This window comes from Gymnoscopelus microlampas (assembly GCF_963454915.1).
Source record: "Gymnoscopelus microlampas genome assembly, chromosome: 20".
Lineage (NCBI taxonomy): Eukaryota > Metazoa > Chordata > Actinopteri > Myctophiformes > Myctophidae > Gymnoscopelus > Gymnoscopelus microlampas.
Window position 1 is genome coordinate 6,614,777 of NC_139957.1, and position 23,768 is coordinate 6,638,544.

The window sequence follows — 23,768 nt, forward strand, 5'->3', positions numbered from 1 at the left end:
TGCCAAAGAGATTTTGCCACCTTACGTGTCCCTGACTTCTCGTCTGGCCCATGGACTATTTTCATCTGGTTCTCTGTCTCTGAGCATCTGTGTGCATGATGCTCTCAATCTCTCTGTCACATCCTTTGTCTGTCCACTGTTGTGTAGAACATCTAGAAACTTTATGCAAAACACTCTTCACATCATGTTCTGAATGAATGATTTTGTGTGTTATATTGACAAGCTGTTGTTTTGGTTATCTCTTGTAGCCTACTGTAGTGTTGAGTATTGTGGAGACAACACCTCTCACCATAACTGGTCATGTTGGGGGTAGAACGTCTTTCAACTGCTCAAACTGGGATGTCTGGACAACCACTAGGAGTAATACAAAGTTCTTCTGTAAAAATCAATGCAGCACAGATGAAGACATCATTGTCAAGGCAAATCAAGGAGAGACTACAACACAAGACAGAATAACTTTGCGAAACACAGGAAAATACTTATTTGTAATCATCAATAACCTCGAGAAGTCAGATTCTGGAACATACTTTTGTGGACTGGATAGATCTGTCAAGGATTCATATATAAAAGTGCACCTTGATGTTAAAGATGGTAAGTCTGTAACTATTGTTCTTCAATTATAAACTGTACATCATGTTTACACTGCAAGATAAACTACTGCCTGTGTTCCATATTCATCCTTCTGAAAACAAAAAATCACACCCTGTGTGAAGGAAGCGGTGCCTTTGGGGCGGGGCTTAACTCATTTCAGTTCGTCCCTATTGGTGGTCTGAGTCCACTTACCAAATTTGTACTTGGTAGCATGCTGCAAACTGGAATAATGGCTGTTTAAAGCCCAGCCAATGGGCAGACAGAGGGGGCGGGGCTTAAGTAATTACAGTTTGTCCCTATTGGTGGTTTTAGTCCATGTACAAAATTTGTACTCCGTAGCATGCTGAGAACTTGAGTTATGGCTGTTTAAAGGCCAGCCAATGGGAAGACAGAGGGGGCGGGGCTTGAGCAATTAATGCTCGTCCCGTATTGGTGGTCTAAGTCCACATACCAAATTTGGACTTGGTGGCATGCTGCAAACTGGAGTTATAGCTGTTTAAAATCCCGTGCTCATCCCGTGCTCATACGGGCGGACGTCCCTGGGGGTCCCTGGACCCCTCTTTGATAACCGGTGGCACGTGTGGCAAATGAGAGGAGAGATGGCATAGGCAATCTCCAAGTCTGTGTGTGTGTGTGTGTGTGTGTGTGTGTGTGTGTGTGTGTGTGTGTGTGTGTGTGTGTGTGTGTGTGTGTGTGTGTGTGTGTGTGTGTGTGTGTGTGTGCGTGTGTTTGTATGTGTTGCTTCTTTGCCGTGCTCATCCCGGGCTCATACGGACACACATACACACAGACACACAGACAGACACACAGACACCGAGTCAAAGCCCCGTGTAGAGCGGTTGGCACCGCTAAAAATGATGAAACCAAAATTTGGAATTTGGAAAATTTGGAATTTGAACACTATAGAATTGATGCTGATAAATGGGTACTCTCTCCTGATTTGATGAAATTGGCAACACAACTGAACATTTATTATTTATTATTTTCTTTTTATAAAAGGGTTGGAAAGGTGGAGAGACCTCTGTTATTGAACAAACACTTATGGCAATATGTAATAAAACAAAAAATAAACATTTTATTTTAATAAAAAATCAGTTACTCTATCTTTAATCCCTTTATACTTTGTTGACAGGGGTCTCCAAGCGCTCTATAGAGCGTGCCAAAATTCCTGAAAGGGGCGTCAACAAGTGTCTTTTGGTAGCGGCGGACATCTTTGAGGGGTAAAAACCAGGTTGACTTAACATTGCCCAATGCCACGCCCAATGCCAACGCCCCCCCGTGGTGACGACGCGTTGGCACGCTCTATACTATGTCCGCTAGTAGTTCCCTCAACACCAAATTGCATCGCCAATAAATAGCCCATCTAAGCGCCACAACATGTCGCAACACGTTGCAATGTGAGCTTGTAGATCTGCTACTTTCGCCAAATGTTTGCCCCAGAATAGTGACACTAGGGTTCATGTTAAACTTAATTGACTTTATATTCCTCTGTTGTTCTCAAACATGCTTCTAGCTCCAATTACAACAACTAAGATGACCACTCCTGTTACATCAGCTAAGATGACCACTCCCGTTATAACAACTAAGATGACCATTACCACATCTATGCTTCAACATCCTGATGTTTCTACAACCATCACCGTCGTATCCACAACAACCATGCTTTCCTCCTCGTCTTTAGGGACTGGTATGGTGTCTATTTACTCAAATAATTTGTTTATAATGCTTTCAGAGCTGCTATACACAAATCAAATATGATATTTATATATTATGATGATGATCATGATAGGGCGCTCGGGTGACGCAGTGGTGTAGTAGCTGCCCACCCCAGAGGTCTGGTGGTTCCAATCCACTGCGTGCATCTAGCTTTGTCGAGTGTATATAGTATATACGAACACAATTGGTATACAATATATATATATATAGTATATAAGATAAAGTATATTGTCAGATATACTGACATGTGCCTGATGTTTATAGTCTTACTATTACTTGAGGCACAAATTGATTCAAAGCTTTTGTTAGGAGGATGTATGTTGGTATGTCTGTGTATGGTATGTTGTGTCATGCTGATGTGGATCAATTATACACACTTCTAGGTTTGCCAGTTGGGTTAGCTGTGACGAGAGAGAGAGAGGGTGGGGGGGTGTAGCCCTGGGTGTACCCCTGCCTGTAGCCCAAAAGCCTAACACTAATGGCTCAGTTAGATGAACACATCTTGCATATATTTTTCAGTGGCCGTCCTCAGTGCCAGGAACCCCACTGAAGATGATGGAGAGGTGAGTATTATGATTATTTTCTTATGATTCTTCATTGTTCTTTGCTCTGGTGTAAATTGTGTGTTATTTTGTTGTTTTCACTCTACATAGTTTTTATATTGTTATGTCTGAAATGTGTTTGTGTGCTGCTGATTTTTTGGGCCAAACCTCTCTTCAAATGGTTGACATATAGCTCAACTCAAGGTCACTTCCTGATTAAATGAAGGTTAAATCAAACTGACTGGAACTAAACAGTTGGTTTCTGGTGGGTGTCCTGTCCTCAGACTTGCACTGCTGAAAGTGATGGTATTGGTGATAATCATAATCATACAAGTTGTGCCCTATAACTGCATGGCTCCGCTCCTTTTACGGCCTGATTACTTGCCACATCCACGTAGTTGCGATGGTCAATTTGATGTCATTCACTGCATTGCAGAACAACAAGAAGAGCAGGAGAAGGACTAGGGAGTTCAAGCTCAAAGCAGAACATTTCTGGGAAATGATTGTAGCCTATGTTTATCTCAGTCTTTTGTTTAAAATTTAGCATATATATTTGTTTATACATATTCCCTCTTCCTCCTATTTTCTAGACTCCTACAAATGAAGAAACGAGAGGTGAAGACCAATCAACAGGTCTAACCATGTCTCCTGTCTACTCGACAATCAACCTGCCTGCTATTGACACAACCTTCAACATATATGCTAATGATAATGATTACATCCACCAGGATCCTTCAGATACAGTTCATGATACTGTAGTCACCTCTGAAGAAAGAGTTACTGTTGATTTGCAACGAAACCAAGATACTAACATGTCTCAAATCTCTTCATTGGTGCCATCAGTCACTGTGTTTCCTGATGAGGATTTTTATTCAATGGCACAGTTACCTAAAGATCAGTAATTTCCAATTCCTCAGTAAAGCCACTGCCACAGAACAAGTATTATAAGTATATTGCGTGCGGTGTACAACAGATTTGGCATTGAAAATCCACAGCTGGTTTGCAAGATTATACACAGACGCACACAGACAGACATACCTTCTTCTACAGCTGAACAGTGATGGCACAACTCTCTCAATGTTATCAAACTTCTCAATGTTCTCAAACTTCTCAATGCTCTGGCTGACCTAGTGGCCAAAATATGTGTTAAAAATCAAATATCAATGTAAACATAATTGAAAGTATACCAAAAGTAGGCAGTTCAAAATCAATTATTGTCCCAGGTTTGGAGGCAATTTGACAACAGGTCTGGTAGGAGAAGCATTCTGGACACACAAATGCTCACCAGAAGGGATCAGCAAAAGATAGGCTAAGGTTACTCAAACTTGAATAATCCCACAAGTTATGTCCCAATTCTACTCTAGCATAAAATCATACAGTGCACAATTGTAATAACATTTAAATAAATAAATGAAAGTGTTAAAACTTAATCCCCAGAGCCAGGCCTTTTCCCCCTCTAATGAAGGGCCGGCAATTACATCAGTTTTCCAGTCCAATAATGGCTCTAGTCTGTCATCTTCATTTTCTTTTTTTAAATCTAGCTGTGGCAGGGTTCTGGTTTGTGTTTTTTAATACATAGGATCAGATTGATGAGCTGGACATATGCAGCAAAGAAACCAGTGTAGCTGATAGTCCTTGCAGAATACCTTCCCTCAATTGTCTTCTCTCACCACAGCTGTTCATCCCTGTCCTGTCCTAGTAGTGTCTACCCCTTCTACTCTGTCTATCCCCTCTTTATAGTGTGTACCCCCTCTACTCTGTCTATCCCCTCTCTCCTCTAGTGTGTATATACCCCCGCTACTAGTGTCCCCTCTCGTCTTCCCTCAGCATCAGTCGGTCATTCTGGTAAACATCCTTCAGCTCAGCCTATGTGGTGTCCATGCCCATGCTACACCTGTAGCTTTCTCTGCATTGGGTGTAAAAAAAAACACTGTTTTCTGGCAAAAGAGGAAGTGCAGCTTTTGTCCAGAGCACCAAATGTGTAGTGTAGTGTAGTATTCTAGTGTACTAATGTCTATTAATGTCTATTAAATAGGGAACACCAACCATCACTCGTACACACTGAATAAGGCCAGATGGCCGAAAATGTTTTCTGGAATGAATAATTAAACAAAGCAAACAGTGTTTTCTGACTGTGACTCTTTCTTTCTTAACCTGAATGTACATAGATATCTAGGATAATGCACCAAGGTCGGTGCAGTGGTATACCTACAAAAGTCATATTGTCAATATCAGCTTTCAAACTTATCAAGTTTGACAATTCTATTATACACCAGTGATATGTTTGATAATGTTGTTGTCTTAACAATGAGGAAATGTCATTTCCAACAGAGGCACACTTCAAAACCACAACCAGTTATTGTGGTTTTGAAGTGACAAATAGACAGTTGGTACAAGCTCCATTTTGCAGCACAAACTCAGACAGGTTACCAGCCTATATGTAGCACTTTGAAGTTATCTGAAGATTCAATGTGTTCTAAATTCAAGATCCAGTAATTAATAGATCTAAAGATACATACGCTACTATCAGTCAGTGAGGAGGACCATCATTGTCACTTTGTATTGGCCTCACTCTATTGTCTATTCTAATGAAAGTGAAACTTTGTACGGCTTCAAAATGTGTTTTTCTGGGAGTCTGGGTGTAAAGAGTCTGTGAATGACGTATAATACAAAAGAGATATAAATGAAACTAACGTGTGTGCGTGCGTGCGTGCGTGTGCACGGTAGAGATCAGAGGAAGAGGGTGGAGCAAATGTCTTGTTGATTATCATAAAAAACATCAAAACCTCTAATAAAAGCATGAGGAAGTCACACATCCTCTCTGGACAGAACTTGACAAGTTATCTGCAGCTCATTGTCATCATGAGAAATATCTACATTTATTGTTTGCTTTCTGGTGAGTGACCTCTTATTTTCATCTGTCTCTCTGTCTGTGTGGTTTTCTTTGTTTCTGAGCGTTTGTATGACTCTCTCAATCCCTGTGTCTCATCCATTGTCTGTCTGTGTAGAACATCTAGAAACCTTCAGCAAAAATACACTCCTCACATCATGTTCTGAATTAATACGTAATTTGTTACCTCTTGTACTGTAGTGTTGAGTATTGTGGAGACAAGACCTGTCCACAAAACCGGCCATGTGGGGGGTAAAGTGACCTTCACATGCTCATGGTCAAGGTCAAAGGATCTCTGGACTCTGAGCCCCATAGAGAGTTCTACAAAGTACCTCTGTAAAGATCCATGCAGTAGAGATGAAGACATCATTGTCAAGGCAAAACCTGGAAAAACTGAAAGACACGAAAGACTAACTTTACAAAACGCAGGAAAATCCTTATATGTATCCATCTCAGAACTCAAGAAGACAGATTCTCAAACATACATGTGTGGATTGGAAGGCTTCATATATGATTCATATATACAAGTGCACCTGACTGTCAAATATGGTAAGTCTGTAGGCCTACTGTGCTTCAATGAGGAAATGTACATCATGTTTACACTACTGCTTGTGTTCCATATTTTATTCTTTATATCTAGAAAGAACTACATTATTGATGTGTAAAAAATAATATTAGAATGCTTAAATATAAACACTTGACTTGATAAAATATATTTCTCTGTTGTTCTCAAACATGTCTCCAGCTCCCATCACAACAACTATGATGAACACTCCCATTGCAACTGCTAAGAAGATCCTGACCACATCTACGCTTCAACATGCTGATGTTTCTACAATGATCTCCATCGTATCCACAACAACCATGCTTCATGAATCATCTTCCTCCTCATCGTTAGGGACTGGTATGTAATTTGTTAACGTAGATTATTTGTGTGCAGTCCTGCAAAAGCAATCGTCAAATTCTATTTTTCAGTTTGATTCAATTTATGTTTGCGAAGCACTTTGTTGCTTTGCTTTCAGAGCTGCTATACATAAATCGAGTTTGTATTATTATTAAGACAACAATATACTTAAAGGTACTGAACTTACTAGATTAAGTAGAATGATACGGCAAGCCGATTGTCAGAAGACCATCCACATCAACTCTCCAGCCCATAGTAGAGCATTCTGCTACCAGTCCCGGAGACACCATATGAAACGCAAGGAACTTTAGTTGGAAATTAATCCTGACAATAGATTACAAGTTAAGATTGCAAATTAAAATTCCACAACAGGTCCTATGTGTTATTGTATCCATGTTTTAAATATTTTAGAGAGAGAGGGTATTGTTTCAAGCTAGCAGTGGTGTAAATTAACTAAGTACATGTACTCAAGTAAGAGTTTTTTTTTTTACTCTACTGTATTTCCGATTTTCTGTACTTTTACTTCTACTCCACTACATCTCAGAGGCAAATATTGTACTTTTACTCCTAGAAATGGTGATAGTGTTCCGTGGAGAAATATTGTTAGTGGGAATGAAAACATAGGTGCACCTCTGGAAGTGGAGGGCTGAGGGCAGACCAAAACCCTGGTTTCCAGTGAGCATACAGTAGGTCTACTTACCTGGGAGGACCAGGGAGCCCTGTAGAGACTGGTGCACTCCGTAGAAGTATAAAGTATTGAAAAATGAAATATTCAAGTAAAGTAAAAGTACCTCAAAATTGTACTTAAGTACAGTGCATGAGTAAATGTACTTAGTTACTTTCTACCACTGGTGAATAGTGAATGAAAACAAGCAGAGAATAGGTTAGGGTCTAAAGTGCAGCAGGTAGAGTGAATAAGTACAGACGTGCACTGTGCAGGAAGGCTCAGTCTCTGCTCAGCAGCCTGATGGCCTGGCTGTGGAAACTGTCCCTTAGTCTGTTTAGCAAATTGATACTGTGGTATCGCCTGTCTGATGTTCATATTCTTCCTATTACTTATGTACGGAGGAGGATGTCTGTTGTTGGTTTGTCTGTTTATAGTGCATGATTTCTAACTGCATGTCATGCTGTTTACGCATTTTTCCACCAGAGAATGCTCATGTAACTTAATTATGCACACTTCTAGGTTTGCTTGTTGGTTTAGCTGTCATGTTAGCAGTGACAGTGGTGGCTCTGCTGATGTTTTACATAAAGAGAACCAGAAAACCACAAGGTGAGTCTTACACACACACACGTGTAGGCTACTGTACATACGCATGCATGCATACTCACTCACGTACACACAAATAGCCCTGCCTGTAGCCCAGAAGCCTAATATCTCACTTGGGGGACCGAGAACAAAATTAATTTATATTATCAGTTAGATGAACATGTTTTGCATATTTCCAGTGGCCGTTCTCAGTGCCAGAAACCCCACTGAAGATGATGGAGAGGTGAGTATTATGATTGTTTTCTTAGGATTCTTCTTTGGTCTTTGCTCTGGTGTAACTTGTGCTATTGTGTTGTTTTCACTCTGCATTGTTTTCATGTTGTTTTGAATGGAATGTGTTTGATGGCCAAATCTCTCTTGACTTTCTGGCTTTCTGGTTAAATGAAGGTAAACTGTTTGTTGTCCTTGTTGCACTTATTTTAAGAATTGCACTGCTGTAAGAGTGATATTGACATCACACAAGTTGTCCTTTAACTGGGCTCATTTTAAGGCCCAATTATACTTGCCGCGCCTGCGTGGCCACGAGGGTCTACTATAAACCTTCTGTTTATACTACAATTTGTTGTCAGCGGGCGTGTATGAATTAAACTATTGAATTCAATTCATTATAATGTGTTGAATTTCAACACATGCTCACTACACTACACCAGTGTTGATTTTGTCGACTAAAACTATGACGAAAAATGTTCGGCGACAACCTTTTTTCACTGACAAAAACTAAATAAAAACTAAGCTATGATGACTAAAACTAAAACTCAATATATTGACAATTTCGTCAACAAATAAAACCAAGACTAAAATGTTAGGGAGGGACTAGCGGAGAAGAGATCCAGTAGAACTAAAAGACAAGTTGTTTTATGTTTGGTTGCGCTCAGGTATTGTGCGTTGTGAGCTTGTAGGTCGGCAATTTAAGCACGCAACCAAGTGTAAAATCAGCCATTACGACACCATCAAGGCACCGCCAAAATACATTTTAGTCGACTAAATCAACAGTAGATTTAGTCGACAATAATCTTATGACTAAAATATGACTAAAAAAAAATTGTATTCAAAAGACTATGACTAAAACTAAATAAGAATTTGCTGTCAAAATCAACACTGCAGTGCACCAGTAGGCTACAGATCAAAAATACTTAGCTCCTTCTTTGTTTCTTATACTTATACTACTCAAAAAGAAAGAAAAAGAAAATATAAAGGTAGGAAATGGTATTTGAGACCACTCAATGAGAGAAGGAACAGGGATGGGCACATCACCTGACCATACTGTTACCAGCAGCAGAACTTTAGTGGTGATGAGAGTCACTTGAATGAATTGAATACTTTATTATCAGTTTGCAAAGACACGGACAATGAAGTACAGATCAATGCAAGGTCTGTTGAGGGGATTTTAAACCCAAGAAAGCACTATGGCTTGTTTCCATTGGGGTCCTTTGTCCTCAATTCATCGAAACATTTAATGACAGACAAATACACACTACTATGCAAAAACATCATATAAATGGGTAGAAGTAAAAAAAAAAAAAAAAAAAACAATATGTACAGTAAACATCATATCAAAGATATCATATAACATCACATAAACATATAGGCATTATCAACATAATGAACATAATACCATAATGAACATAATACCATAATGAACGTCAACAAAAAGTTGCAAACATAGATAGAATACTCAGCAGATGTTCTGAAAACAGTTGTGAGAGTTAATTTGTTCACCTTTTTCTCTTCAGCTTCATCGCTTCACATTTGACTCACATGTCTGGGAAATCTTGTGTGTTTATCTCAGTCTTTGTTTCAAATTTTAAAAGTTGTATTTGTCTATTTTGTCTATGTGTTTGGGGGAAATGTTTCGGAACCCCTGGTCTATGACAAACTCCTTCTTCCTCCTATTTTCTAATCTAGACTCATACAAATGAAGGAAGGAGAGGCGAAGACCAATCAACAGATCTCACCATGTCTCCTGTCTACGCGACCATCAACGTCATGCCCACTGTTGACCCAACCTCCATCATCTATGCTAATGCTAATGATGACAATCACCAGGATCCTTCAGATTCAGTTGTCTACGATACTGTAGTCACCTCTGAAGTTACTTTTGATGTTGATTTGCATCCAAACCAAGATTCTAAAATGTCTAAAAGCTCTTCACTGGTGCCATCAGTCAATGTGATTCCTGATGAGGATTTTTATTCAATGGCACAGCTGCCTAGTGGCCATAGCTGAATGTGTAGAGAGGCCGCCTGGGAAAGAAAGGTTCCAGGTTTGATTCCCGGACTGGGAAAGGGTTGGGTGAACAGGCTCATAGGAACTGGAGTTCTGGCCTAACATGTTTGTCTACAGTAATGTAGGTCATCATATTTGACCCTTTAGTGCAGAGTTAATCATATTCAGCTCAGCACCACCCTCTGGTGGGCAGATTAGCATTTTGTTTATATGTATAATATATTGTATATATATTTTACACCAAAAGCAAAATTGTATTTTAATTTTAAGTTCGTTTTTAGGTTTTGTACCTACTATACTTAATTGCAATGTTACACAGCTCTGGTTTCACATTTCTTTATTCTAATAGGGCTATATATTTAATTCAATACTATAAAAAATCACCCTTTGGGCGTTTGGCCCCTTTCTATGTGAGAGGTTTTTAAAGCTGCACTATGTAACTTTCCTCTTCTACCCCGGATTTGAACCTGGTTTCCTGTGCAAGTGCTAAAAACTTTTACCATTGAGCTAATAGAGCCTGCCTGCTGGCTCAGGGGATACATGTAATCTTAACCTTGCTTTTTACATTGCTTGACATTGCTGCTTTACTTAGTATTGTTGTGTACAGCTAGGGTGGTTCAATTGTATTAATGTCTATTATATAGGAAACTATCTCTCGGACACTGAAGGCTGGATGGCTGAACATGTTTTTTTGCATGAATAATTAAATAAAGCAAACAGAGTTTTCTGACTGTGACCCTTTCTTTTCTTTACCAGAATGTACGGTATATAAACATCTAGGATAATGTACCAAGATCAGAGAGCAGTGGTATACCTACAAAAGTCATATGGTCAATATCAGCTTACAAAGTTTGAGGTAACACTTCTATTACACACAGTGATATGTTTGATAAAGTCTTTGCATCTTAACAGAATGATTAAATGGAATTTCCATCAGAGGCACACTTCAAAACCACAGCCGGTTGTTGTGGTTTTGAAGTCACAAATAGACAGTTGGTACAAGTTCCATTTTGCAGAACAAACTCAGACAAGTTACCAGCCTATTGTGGTAGTCTGAAGTTCATCATTCAATGTGTTCTGAACATGATAGGATACGGTAATTAATTGATCTAAAGATACATACGTTACTATCAGTCAGTGAGGAGGACCATCATTGTAACTTTGTATAGGCTTCACTCTATTTAAATGAACATGAAACTTTGTACGGCTTCAAAATGAGTCTTTCCTAAGAGTCTGAGTGTAAAGTGTCTGAATCTTAGAGATACAAAAGAGACATAGGTGTGTCTGTCTGTCTGTCTGTCTGTCTGTCTGTCTGTCTGTCTGTCTGTCTGTCTGTCTGTCTGTCTGTCTGTAGGGTAGAGATCAGAGGAAGAGGGTGGAGCAATGTCTGGCAAAGCTTAGTCAAAGCCTGAGGAAGTCACAAATCCTCTCTGACAAGTCATCTGCAGCTCATTGTCATCATGACAAATGTCTACATTTATTGTTTGATTTCTGGTGAGTGACCTCTGCTTGTTTTCATCTGATTCTCTGTCTCTGAGCATCTGTGTGCATGATGCTCTCAATCTCTCTGTCACATCCTATGTCTGTCCACTGTTGTGTAGAACATCTAGAAACTTTATGCAAAATATACAATCTTCACATCATGTTCTGAATGAATGATTTTGTGTGTTGTACTGACAAGCTGTTGTTTTGGTTATCTCTTGTACTGTAGTGTTGAGTATTGTGGAGACAACACCTCTCACCATAACTGGTCATGTTGGGGGTAGAGCGTCTTTCAACTGCTCAAACTGGGATGTCTGGACCTCCACTGGGAGTAATACAAAGTACTTCTGTAAAAATCAATGCAGCACAGATGAAGACATCATTGTCAAGGCTAATCAAGGAGAGACTACAACACGAGACAGAATAACTTTGCGAAGCACAGGAAAATACTTATTTGTAATCATCAATAACCTCAAGAAGTCAGATTCTGGAACATACTTTTGTGGACTGGATAGATCTGTCAAGGATTCATATATAAAAGTGCACCTTAATGTTAAAGATGGTAAGTCTGTAACTACTGTTCTTCAATTATAAACTGTACATCATGTTTACCCTGCAAGATAAACTACTGCCTGTGTTCCATATTTATCCTTCTGAAAACAAAAAGTGATGAAACCCAAAAAAAATGAATTTGAACACTATAGAATTGATGCTGATAAATGGATACTCTCTCCTGATTTGATGAAATTGGCAACACAACTGAACATTTATTATTTTATTTTTATAAAAGGGTTGGAAAGGTGGAGAGACCTCTGTTATTGAACAAACACGTATGGCAATACGTAATAAAACAAAAAAATAAATGTTTTGTTTTAATAAAAAAATATCACTTACTCTATCTTTAAACCCTTTGTACTTTGTTAACAGGGGTCTCCAAGCGCTCTATACTAGGTCCGCTAGTAGTTCCCTCAACACCAAATCGCATCGCCAATGAATAGCCCATCTAAGCGCCACAACATGTCGCAACACGTTGCAATGTGAGCTTGTAGATCTGCTACTTTCGCCAAATGTTTGCCCCAGAATAGTGACACTAGGGTTCATGTTAAACTTAATTGACTTTATATTCCTCTGTTGTTCTCAAACATGCTTCTAGCTCAAATTACAACAACTAAGATGACCACTCCTGTTACATCAGCTAAGATGACCACTCCCGTTACAACAACTAAGATGACCATTACCACATCTATGCTTCAACATCCTGATGTTTCTACGACCATCACCGTCGTATCCACAACCATGCTTTCCTCCTCATCGTTAGGGACTGGTATGGTGTCTATTTACTCAAATACTTTGTTTATAATTGTCTTTTTCTGTTTTGTTTGTGAAGCACTTTGTTGTTTAGCTTTCATAGCTGCTATACACAAATCAAATATGATATTTATATATTATGATGATGATCATGAAAGGGCGCTCGGGTGACGCAGTGGTGTAGTAGCTGCCCACCACAGGGAAGTCTGGGGGTTCGAATCCACTGCGTGAATCCGGCTTTGTCGAGTGTATATAGTATCAGACATGCAAAAGTGTCACTTTTCAGCTACAGTCACCTTTTTGAACCCAAATAGGGCAATTGTGTGACACCTGACCCGAAAGAAAACAACATGTTGTCACCTTTTTCACCTCGGGGCTGCATGCCTGAGTATATACTGTACGAACACAATATATATATATATATATAGTATATAAGATAAAGTATATCGTCAGATATGCTGACATGTGCCTGATGTTTATAGTCTTACTATTACTTGAGGCACAAATTGATTCAAAGCTTTTGTTAGGAGGATGTATGTTGGTATGTCTGTGTATGGTATGTTGTGTCATGCTGATGTGGATCAATTATACATACTTCTAGGTTTGCCAGTTGGGTTACCTGTGATGTTAGCAGTGACAGTGGTGGCTACCGTGGCTCTGCTGATGTTCTACGGAAAGAGAACCAGAAAACCACATGGTGAGTTTCACACACACACAGAGAGAGAGAGAGAGAGAGAGAGAGAGAGAGAGAGAGAGAGAGAGAGAGAGAGAGAGAGAGAGAGAGAGAGAGAGAGAGAGAGAGAGAGAGAGAGAGAGAGAGAGAGAGAGAGAGATGGTGGGGGTGGAGGGGTGGAGGGCTGGAGGGGGTAGCCCTGCCTGTAGCCCAAAAGCCTAATACCCTTTGGCACACAGTGTTGGGAAAGTTCACTTAAAATATGAACTAGTTCAAAGTTCAGTTCACAAATTTTAAAATGAACTAGTTCAAAGTTCAGTTCATAATTCAAAATTTTGAACTAAAGTTCATGGTTCAAAAAATGAACTAGTTCAGTTATTTTTCGTTCTTTTTTTGAATATATATTAGTGCGATTAATCGCATATTAATCGCATATTTTTTATTGGCTCAAACTTGAATGATGAACTGAAAAGCAGTGCATTGTATTGTATATGGAGCAGGATGCATCCAAATATATTATTTATTATTATTACTATACTTCTATTATTTATCCAATTCATTATAAAACCAATGTTATTTATTTAATTGTCTTATACATTATATCCTCTCTGGTGTTCATACATAAAGCACCCTATATTTATTATGTCCAGTGGTGTAAAGTAACTAAGCACATTTATTCAAGTACTGTACTTTATTTTTAATTATTTCAAAACTTGAGTTACTAGTTACTTTGTAGATTTTACAAATACATGAATCACTTCAGCCCTATTTAAGTTTTGGCTATTGGAAAATAGCCGATCTACAAGCTCACAACAGGTCACGGTGCGACATAGTGAGCTTGAAGATCTGCTATTTTCTAAAGATTTTCATTCATCTTGGGGGCGGGCTGGGGGCTTGTCAAAGTGAGTGTATGACACTGTTAACATCAAAAGCCAGGTGCAGAAGTCCACTTTTAATGCCAAAATAAAGTCGGGTCGGACGTCCAGACTACAATATGACGGTCATTCAGAGGTTCGGGGGCCGGGGCTACCGTCCTAAAGTCGGCTGTTAGGCTACGGTGCTACACAGCCACGTTGTTGTTGTGACATGATCCCAAACTCATTTCGCCATTCCGCGGTGTTTACTTATTAATTCAGCCCAGCTTCAAGTTAATTTTGTCGGCAGTGAAGCCAAGGAAACAACACCGATACTTTGGAAGAGACACAAGTCAACTTCCAAATGCTTGTGGCCGGGAAATGATCTTCGCAGAGCGGATAAAGTGTCAGCTCTTCGCCCTGGCCGAGTGGCCGTAACTGTCTGTGCTGCTCGGACTCCGCGCTCGGCGCGCTGCGCAGATGAATGTTAGACACCGCCTTGCTTTTCTTTTTTGGGGCTGGTGGTGCGTTCAAGGCGCCTCGGAAACACAGAATAGGATGAAATACAACATGACAAACCGATGTAACCATGGAAATTTGGGACACTCTTGAACGAAGTTGAACGAAGAGAGAACGCCGTTCACAAACGCCAGAATGAACGCGTTCACGATAACGTTCATCTAGCGGATATACAGTACGTTCAGTTCACGTTCGCCCAAAATATGAACGAGTTCATGAACGATCGTTCATTGAACGCGTTCAGGCACAACACTGTTGGCACAGTTAGATGAACACATCTTGCATATATTTTTCAGTGGCCGTCCTCAGTGCCAGGAACCCCACTGAAGATGATGAAGAGGTGAGTATTATGATTATTTTCTTATGATTCTTCATTGTTCTTTGCTCTGGTGTAAATTGTATGTTATTTTGTTGTTTTCACTCTACACAGTTTTTATATTGTTATGTCTGAAATGTGTTTGTGTGCTGTTGATTGTTTTGGGACAAACCTCTCTTGAAAATGGTTGACATATAGCTCAACTCAAGGTCACTTCCTGATTAAATGATGGTTAAATCGAACTGAGAACTTAGATTGTCCTCAGACTTGCACTGCTGAAAGTGGTGATATTGGTGATAATCACACAAGTTGTGCCCTATAACTGGGCTCCGCTCCTTTTAAGGCCCGATTACTTGCCACATCCACGTGGTTGCGAGGGTTAATGTACTCTTTGCCATTCATTAGAGAGCAAAAATACACGGAAGGCAGATCATACAGTAGCTGTCAAATGTGTTTAACAAGGAATTACAGTCATTAATGATACACCAATGGTTCAGAAGTGTTTCTCACTCTCTCTTTCTATTTGGGTCTCTTATACCCACCAGTCTGTTGAACTATACTGTTACCAGCAGCAGAAATATTGTGGTAACAGAGAAGTGTGTCACTCACAGTGCTTTATATCTCAGTGGTTTGCTTGTGTTGTTAAACCTAAAGTTTAATTACCAACATAATGAACGTAATAGCAGAAGAACGACAACAAAAAGATGCAAAGATACATACAAAACAGTTGTGAGAACTAATATGACCCCTGTTGTCTCTTGGGTGAGTTCAGCTTCATTGCTTCACATTTGCCTCAACGCAGAACATTTCTGGGAAATGATTATATCCTATGTTTATTTCAGTCTTTGTTTCAAATAAAAAATATATATTTGACATATTCCCTCTTGCTCCTATTTTCTAGACTCATAGAAATGAAGAAACGAGAGGTGAAGACCAATCAACAGGTCTCACCATGTCTCCTGTCTACTCTACCATCAACCTGCCCGCTGTTGACACAACCTTCAACATCTATGCTAATGATAATGATTACATCCACCAGGATCCTTCAGATACAGTTCATGATACTGTAGTCACCTATGAAGAAAGAGTTACTGTTGATTTGCATCCAAACCAAGATACTAACATGTATCAAATCTCACTGCTGCCATCAATCAATGTGTTAAGTGATGAGGATTTTTATTCAATGGCACAGTTACCTAAAGATCAGTCAATTCCAATTCCTCAGTAAAGCCACTGCCACAGAACACGTATTGCAAGAATTGTCAAGTAGTAGTACTGACTACTGTCAATTGGCATGATTACATTGGCACCACCAAATCTAACACACACATAACTTGCTGAAAAAACTGAAAGTAGGCCTACCAAAAGTAGGCAGTTCAAAGGCCAGACACATTACCAATTATTGTGCCAGGTTTGGAGGCAATTTGACAACTGGTCTGGTAGGAGAAGCATTCTGGACAAACAAATGCTCACCAGAAGGGATCAGCAAAAGATAGGCTAAGGTTACTCAAACTTGAATAATCCCGCAAATTATGTCCCAATTCTACTCTAGCATAAAATTATTCAGTGCACAGTTGTGATAACATTTAAACAAAAATAAATGATAGTGTTAAAACTGAAGTCTGTAACTCACAGCCCCCAAAGCCAGGCCTTTCTCTGCATTGGGTGTAAACCAAAGCACTGCTTTCTGGCGAAAGAGGAAGTGCAGCTTTTGTCCAGAGCACCACATGTGTAGTGTAGTATTGTAGTGTACTAATGTCTATTAATGTATTATTAGGGAACACCAACCATCACTCGTACACACTGAAGAAGGCCAGATGGCCACAAATGTTTGTTGGCATGAATAATTAAACAGTTTTCTGACAGTGACTCTTTCTTTCTTTACCTGAATGTATATAGACATCTAGGATAATGCACCAAGGTCAGTGCAGTGGTTTACCAACAAAAGTCATAAGGTCAATAACAGCTTTCAAGTTTATCAAGTTTGAGGTAATAATTCTATATACACCAGTGATATGTTTGATAAACTTGTTGCGTCTTAACAATGAGGAAATGTAATTTCCAACAGAGGCACACTTCAAAACCACAACAAGTCATTGTGGTTTTGAAGTGACAAATAGACAGTTGGTACAAGATCCATTTTGCAGCACAAGCTCAGACAGGTTGCCAGCCTATTGTACTTTACTTACTTTACTTTATTGTACTACAGCACTTTGAAGTTATCAGAAGATTCAATGTGTTCTAAATACAGGATCCAGTCATTAATAGATCTAAAGATACACGCTACTATCAGTCTGTGAGGAGGACTATCATTGTCACTTTGTATTGTCCTCACTTGCAAAAATCGGCCTCCTAGTAGCGCTATAATAGGCCTATGTTTAAAGGTTGGCATTTGTTCCTCAATGTAGTGCGATTGTGCGAATGTGCGTGCAAAGTTTCACCACAACCGGACGCTGTGTTCATGATTTGCGGCATTTTGTTCAAAACAGGGCACTCCTGCAAACTTTAGATGTCAATCTTAGCCAATCAGGATGGAATATGAAAAATCAAACAGATCCGTGTTGATCACATGACTATGGAGATCATGTGTACTGATTTGTGTGAAATGTGGAGAAAATTTGAAGGAGTAATATACAAAAATGTGTTTTACATAAGTCAGCCTCCTCGTGGCACTATAAAAGGCAGATGCAGGGCAAAGGTTTTTCCTTGGCCTCTAGAGTCTAGGGAGTGCACATACAAAGTTTTAGGTGCAGTTATAGGCAAGAACAAGAATCGTCCTGTTATAGCACCACCATGAGGCTGATTAAAAGAAATTCAAGTGGCATTTCTTCCTCGGCCTAGTGGGAATGTGCGTGCAAAATGTCACGGAAATTGCATGCTGCGTTCATGATTTAAGACATTTTGTTAAAAATGGAGCACTCCTGCAAACTTTGGAAGCCATCCTTAGCCAATCAAGATGGAATATGAAAAATCTGAAAGACCCGTTTTGTTTAATGACTGTACCAGCGTCAGAGAGCAGTTCTATAATCTTCATATCGTTGTCAACATCAGCTTACATACTTCACTGTACTGTAGCAAGGTTTAACACTTCTATTACACACCAAAGTTGAAATGATATTTCAACTTTATCAACAGACCATTGTGTAGGCATTTGATGTTATCTGAAGTTTATCCTTCAATGCATTTTAAATATAGGATCTAGTAATTAATATTAGTCAGTGAGGTCCAACATAATTATGTATCCATTTTGTGCCAAAAGTCATATTGTAAAAGTAGAATTATCTCTATTCAAATGAAAGTAAAAGTTAACTCTGTAAGGCTTCAAAACATGCGTGTGTGTGCAGTAGAGGTCAAAGGAAGAGGGTGGAGCATACTGCATTTCTGGTTGGTTAAAAATATCTATACCTTTATGAGGCATGAAGGCATGAGGAAGTTTCAAATCCTCTCCGGCCAGAACTTGACAAGTCATCTGCAGATCACTGTCATCATGAGAAATATCTACATTTATTGTTTGTTTTGTGGTGAGTGACCTCTGCTTGTTTTCATTTGATTCTCTGCCTGTGTGGTTCTCTGTCTCTGAGCATCGGTCTGTATGACGATTTCTATCTCTGTCTTTTATCTGTGCACTGTTGTGTAGAACATCTAGAAACTTTATGCTAAAATACACTCCTCACATCATGATATGAATTAATTATTTGTGTGAACTGTGAATACTGACGAGCTGTGTCCTTGGTTACCTCTTGTACTGTAGTGTTGAGTATTGTGGAGACAACACCTCTCAACATAACCGGATATGTTGGGAGTAGAGTGTCTTTCATCTGCTCAAACTGGGATGTCTGGACCGCCACCGAGAGTAATACAAAGTACTTCTGTAAAAATCCATGCAACACTGAAGACGTCATTGTCAAGGCAAAATATGGAGAAATTACAACACACGGAAGAATAACTTTGAGAAATGTAGGAAAATACTTATATGTAATCATCAATAACCTCAAGAAGTCAGATTCTGGAACATATGTTTGTGGACTGGATAGACCTGGCATGGATTCGTATATAGAAGTGCACCTTAATGTTAAATATGGTAAGTCTGCCTTCAAAGATTAACTGTACATTATGTTTACACTGTAAGTTAAACTACTGCCTGTGCTCTGTGTTTTATTCTCATTGATGTGTCAAACTAATATTAGATGCGCATAAACAAGAGCATTTGACTTTATAAAATATATTACGGCTCTACAAAGGCTCTACGTCCTGTAGGGGCTCCTCGCTGCCATGTGAGTCAGTAGGATACAACAGTAGTGACAACGCACAAATGTGTGTGGGGAGGAATTAATTGGCAGGACGACTAAATTGGGGAGAAAAAGAGTGGGGGGGGGGGAGAAGTTAAATGAATAAAAAAATATTTGTAGAAGGCCCAAGAGATATTATCTCTACATGTTCGAATATACAACAGATGAAATGTAAATGTTCTTCAGTCTATTGTGCAAAATGGGATGGATAGAATTGGCATCTTGGTGAATCATATATAAAAGTTAAAGATGGTAAGTCTGTAACTAATGTGCTGCAATGATTAACTGTCCATCATGTTTACACTGTAAGTTAAACTACTGCATGTGTCCCATGTGTTATTCTTCATACTTTATGTGTCAAACTATTAGAAATGCATAATCATGAAATGACTTGATCAAATATATCCCTCTGTTGTTCTCAAACATGATTCCAGCTCCCAATACAACAGCTAAGATGACCACTCCCATTACAATTACTAAGATGACCATAACCACGTCTACGCTTCACCATCCTGATGCTTCTACAATGATCTCTGTCGTATCCACAACAATCATGCTTCATAAATCCTCTTCCTTCTCTGTAGGGACTGGTATGTAGTCTGTTTACTCAAATAAATATTTTATGTCCTGCAATAGAAATACAGATAGTCAATAGATTAATTTACTGTTTGCTAAGTACTTTGTTGCTTTGCTTTCGTAGCTGCTATACAGTACATAAAGTAGATTATTTTTATAAAATGCATAATAATTATTATTAGTAGTAGTATTAGTATTAGTATTAGTATGATCATCATCATCATCATAAAGAAAACCAGTCAATAATCCAGTCAATACCAGAGCTACTGAATTGACTGGATTAAGTAGACCGATAAGGCCATCTTAATGTCAGAAGACCATCCACATCAACTCTCCAGTCCATAGCAGAAAATTCATCTAACAGTCCTGGAGACGCCACATGAAACATAAGGGACATCATTTAGTGATAATACATGATAATATGGTGTAGATAGTGTTCATAGTGAAGATTATATTTCATATGCCACCACAGGTCATGTACGGTGTTGTATTCATATTTTCAAACATTTAGAGAGTGTTGGGTTTTGTTTAAAGAGTAATGTCAAGTGTTGCACTGCGGTGCAAAAGAGGAAACTGTGGAAAGAAAACAGATTATGGTGTACAGTTCAGCAGGTAGATATATGGGTGAGGAAGTACAGATGTGCAGCAGGGCTCAACACCTGTTCAGCAGCCTGATGGCCTGGCTGTGAAACTGTCTGTTTAAGATGGCATTTTATACTGCAATATCACTGATGTTCATATTCTTCCTATTACTTGAGTCACAAAGTGATTCAAAGCTTAATGTAAGAAGGATGTGTGTCTGTTTATAGAATGTACAGTATGTCATGCTGGTTGCACATTTGTCCACCAGAGGGTGTAACTCAATTATACACATGTCTAGGTTTGCTTGTTGGTGTAGTCGTGTTAGCAGTGACAGTGGTGGCTCTGCTGATGTTCTGCATAAAGAGAACCAGAAAACCACATGGTGAGTCGCACGTATGGACACGCACACACGCACACGCACACACGCACGCACGCACGCACGCACGCACGCACGCACGCACGCACGCACGCACACACGGGTAGCCCTGCCTGTAGCCTAGAAGCCTAATATCTCCTCAGCCAGGGGGATTCCCCTATGGTTCACATTATATTATCAGTCAGATGAACACATGTTTTGCATATATTTTCCAGTGGCCAGGAATCCCACTGAAGTTGATGGAGAGGTGAGTGTTATGATTGTTTTCTTATGATTCTTCATTGTTCTTTGCTCTGGTGTTGTGTTGTGTTGTGTTGTGTTGTGTTGTGTTGTGTTGTGTTGTGTTGGGAATCCTCCATTCTGTTGAAGACCATACTGTTACCAGCAGTAGAGCCCTGGTGGTAACAGAATAGTGTGCCAGTCACAGTGCTTTACAGCTCAGAGTTACTGTATGCCTGGTGTTACGCCTAAAGTTTCATTACCAACATAATGTAAACAGTTGTGATAGTTGTCTATGACATACTCCTTCTTCCCTCTATTTTCTAGACTCATCATACAAATGAAGCAACAAGAGGTGAAGACCAATCAACAGGGACCCCCTGTCTCACCATGTCTCCTGTCTACGAGACCATCAACCCAACCTCTGACATCTATGCTACTGTACAGTAGACCCCTCTGAAGAAAGCCATTCCAACATTGATTGATTGATTGATTGAATATTTTAGTGACATTTGGAAGTACAACATATGGTATATTCAATTAAATTAAACATTCAACACTCAAGCATATTGGACATACAATCGTGCAAATACAATACTAGAAAAAGTGCTCTCGGAGCACAGGTCTGTGCTAGGTCACGTAGGTTATTGTGGTCCAGCAATGTTCGGAATTCGTTATCAGGATGGAATATGAAAAATCGGACCAAAACGTCTTGATCACTTGACTATAGAGATAATGTGTACCGATTTGCATGATGTTTGGACAAAATTTGTAGGAGTAATATAAAAAATCACACCCTGTGTGAAGGAAGCGGTGCCTTTGGGGCGGGGCTTCACTCATTTCAGTTCGTCCCTATTGGTGTTCTGAGTCCACTTACCAAATTTGTACTTGGTAGCATGCTGCAAACTGGAATAATGGCTGTTTAAAGCCCAGCCAATGGGCAGACAGAGGGGGCGGGGCTTAAGTAATTACAGTTTGTCCCTATTGGTGGTTTTAGTCCATGTCCAAAATTTGTACTCCGTAGCATGCTGCGAACTTGAGTTATGGCTGTTTAAAGGCCAGCCAATGGGAAGACAGAGGGGGCGGGGCTTGAGCAATTCATGCTCGGCCCGTATTGGTGGTCTAAGTCCACATACCAAATTTGGACTTGGTGGCATGCTGCAAACTGGAGTTATAGCTGTTTAAAATCCCGTGCTCATCCCGTGCTCATACGGGCGGACGTCCCTGGGGGTCCCTGGACCCCTCTTTGATAACCGGTGGCACGTGTGGCAAATGAGAGGAGAGATGGCATAGGCAATCTCCAAGTCTGTGTGTGTGTGTGTGCGTGTGTTTGTATGTGTTGCTTCTTTGCCGTGCTCATCCCGGGCTCATACGGACACACAGACGGACACACAGACAGACGGACACACAGACACACAGACACCGAGTCAAAGCCACGTATAGAGCGGTTGGCACCGCTAAAAAGAAGTGGTTTGAAAAAATCTGCCTCCTGGTGGTGCTATAATAGGGAAATGTTAAAAGGCTGGCATTTGTTCCTCAATGTAGTGCGAATCCTCACTCCTGCAAACTTTAGCCAATCTTAGCCAATCAAGATTGAATGTGAAAAATCGAACAGATCCGTCTTGATCACATGACTATAGAGATCTGAAATTTGGATAAAATCTGAAGGAGTGATATAAAAAAAAGTGTTTTACTTAAGTCGGCCTCCTGGTTTTTCCTTGGCCTCTAAGGGAGTGTGCATACAAAGTTTTACACAGATCGGTGCAGTTATAGGTAAAAACACAAATCAGGCTGTTATAGTGCCACCATGAGGCTAATTTGAAAATGTTTAAGTGGCATTTCTTAACCCTAACCCTAGTAGGAATGTGCGTGCAAAATTTCACGGAAATTGCACGCTGTGTTCATGATTTGAGGCATTTTGTTCAAAACGGAGCACTCCTGCAAATTTTGGAAGCCAATGTCAGCCAATCAGGATGGAATATGAAAAATCTGAATCAGTTTTACTGCAATGGGGCCTACGATGAGGGAAATTAGCTGTTCACAGACGGAAGGACGGACACACTGACTGACTGACGGACGGACGGACGGAGGGACGGACAGGGTGCAAAACATAGTCATGCCGAGACAATAATATATACATAGCAATGAACACACACACACACACACACACACACACACACACACACACACACACACACACACACACACACACACACACACACACACACACACACACACACACACACACACACACACACAAATAGTAAAACTAATGAGTTCAGTTATAAATCATAACTCTATAATAACTGAAAAAAGTATTGTATACAATAAAGTTCTACAACAAATGTGCTACATTTGTTGAGTTAGGAGTCTTTCCTTGTTAATTCAGCCCAATTGCTGTGCGACATATTTCCAGCTCAGTTTTTTGGCGAAAG

At 39.7% G+C, this 23,768-nt stretch overlaps 1 protein-coding gene across 1 annotated transcript; it reads left to right on the top strand.

The window, feature by feature from the left end:
- Positions 1-447: 447 nt before the first annotated feature.
- On the top strand, positions 448-16,519 carry LOC311035981 (uncharacterized protein; the record flags this gene model as incomplete). Its single annotated transcript, XM_084044509.1, has 5 exons — positions 448-591; positions 2,105-2,278; positions 7,830-7,916; positions 15,272-15,315; positions 16,193-16,519. Exons 2-5 carry the CDS (start codon positions 2,125-2,127, stop codon positions 16,517-16,519), a joined length of 612 nt encoding a protein of 203 aa, XP_083900635.1. The 5' UTR covers positions 448-591; positions 2,105-2,124.
- Positions 16,520-23,768: the final 7,249 nt, after the last annotated feature.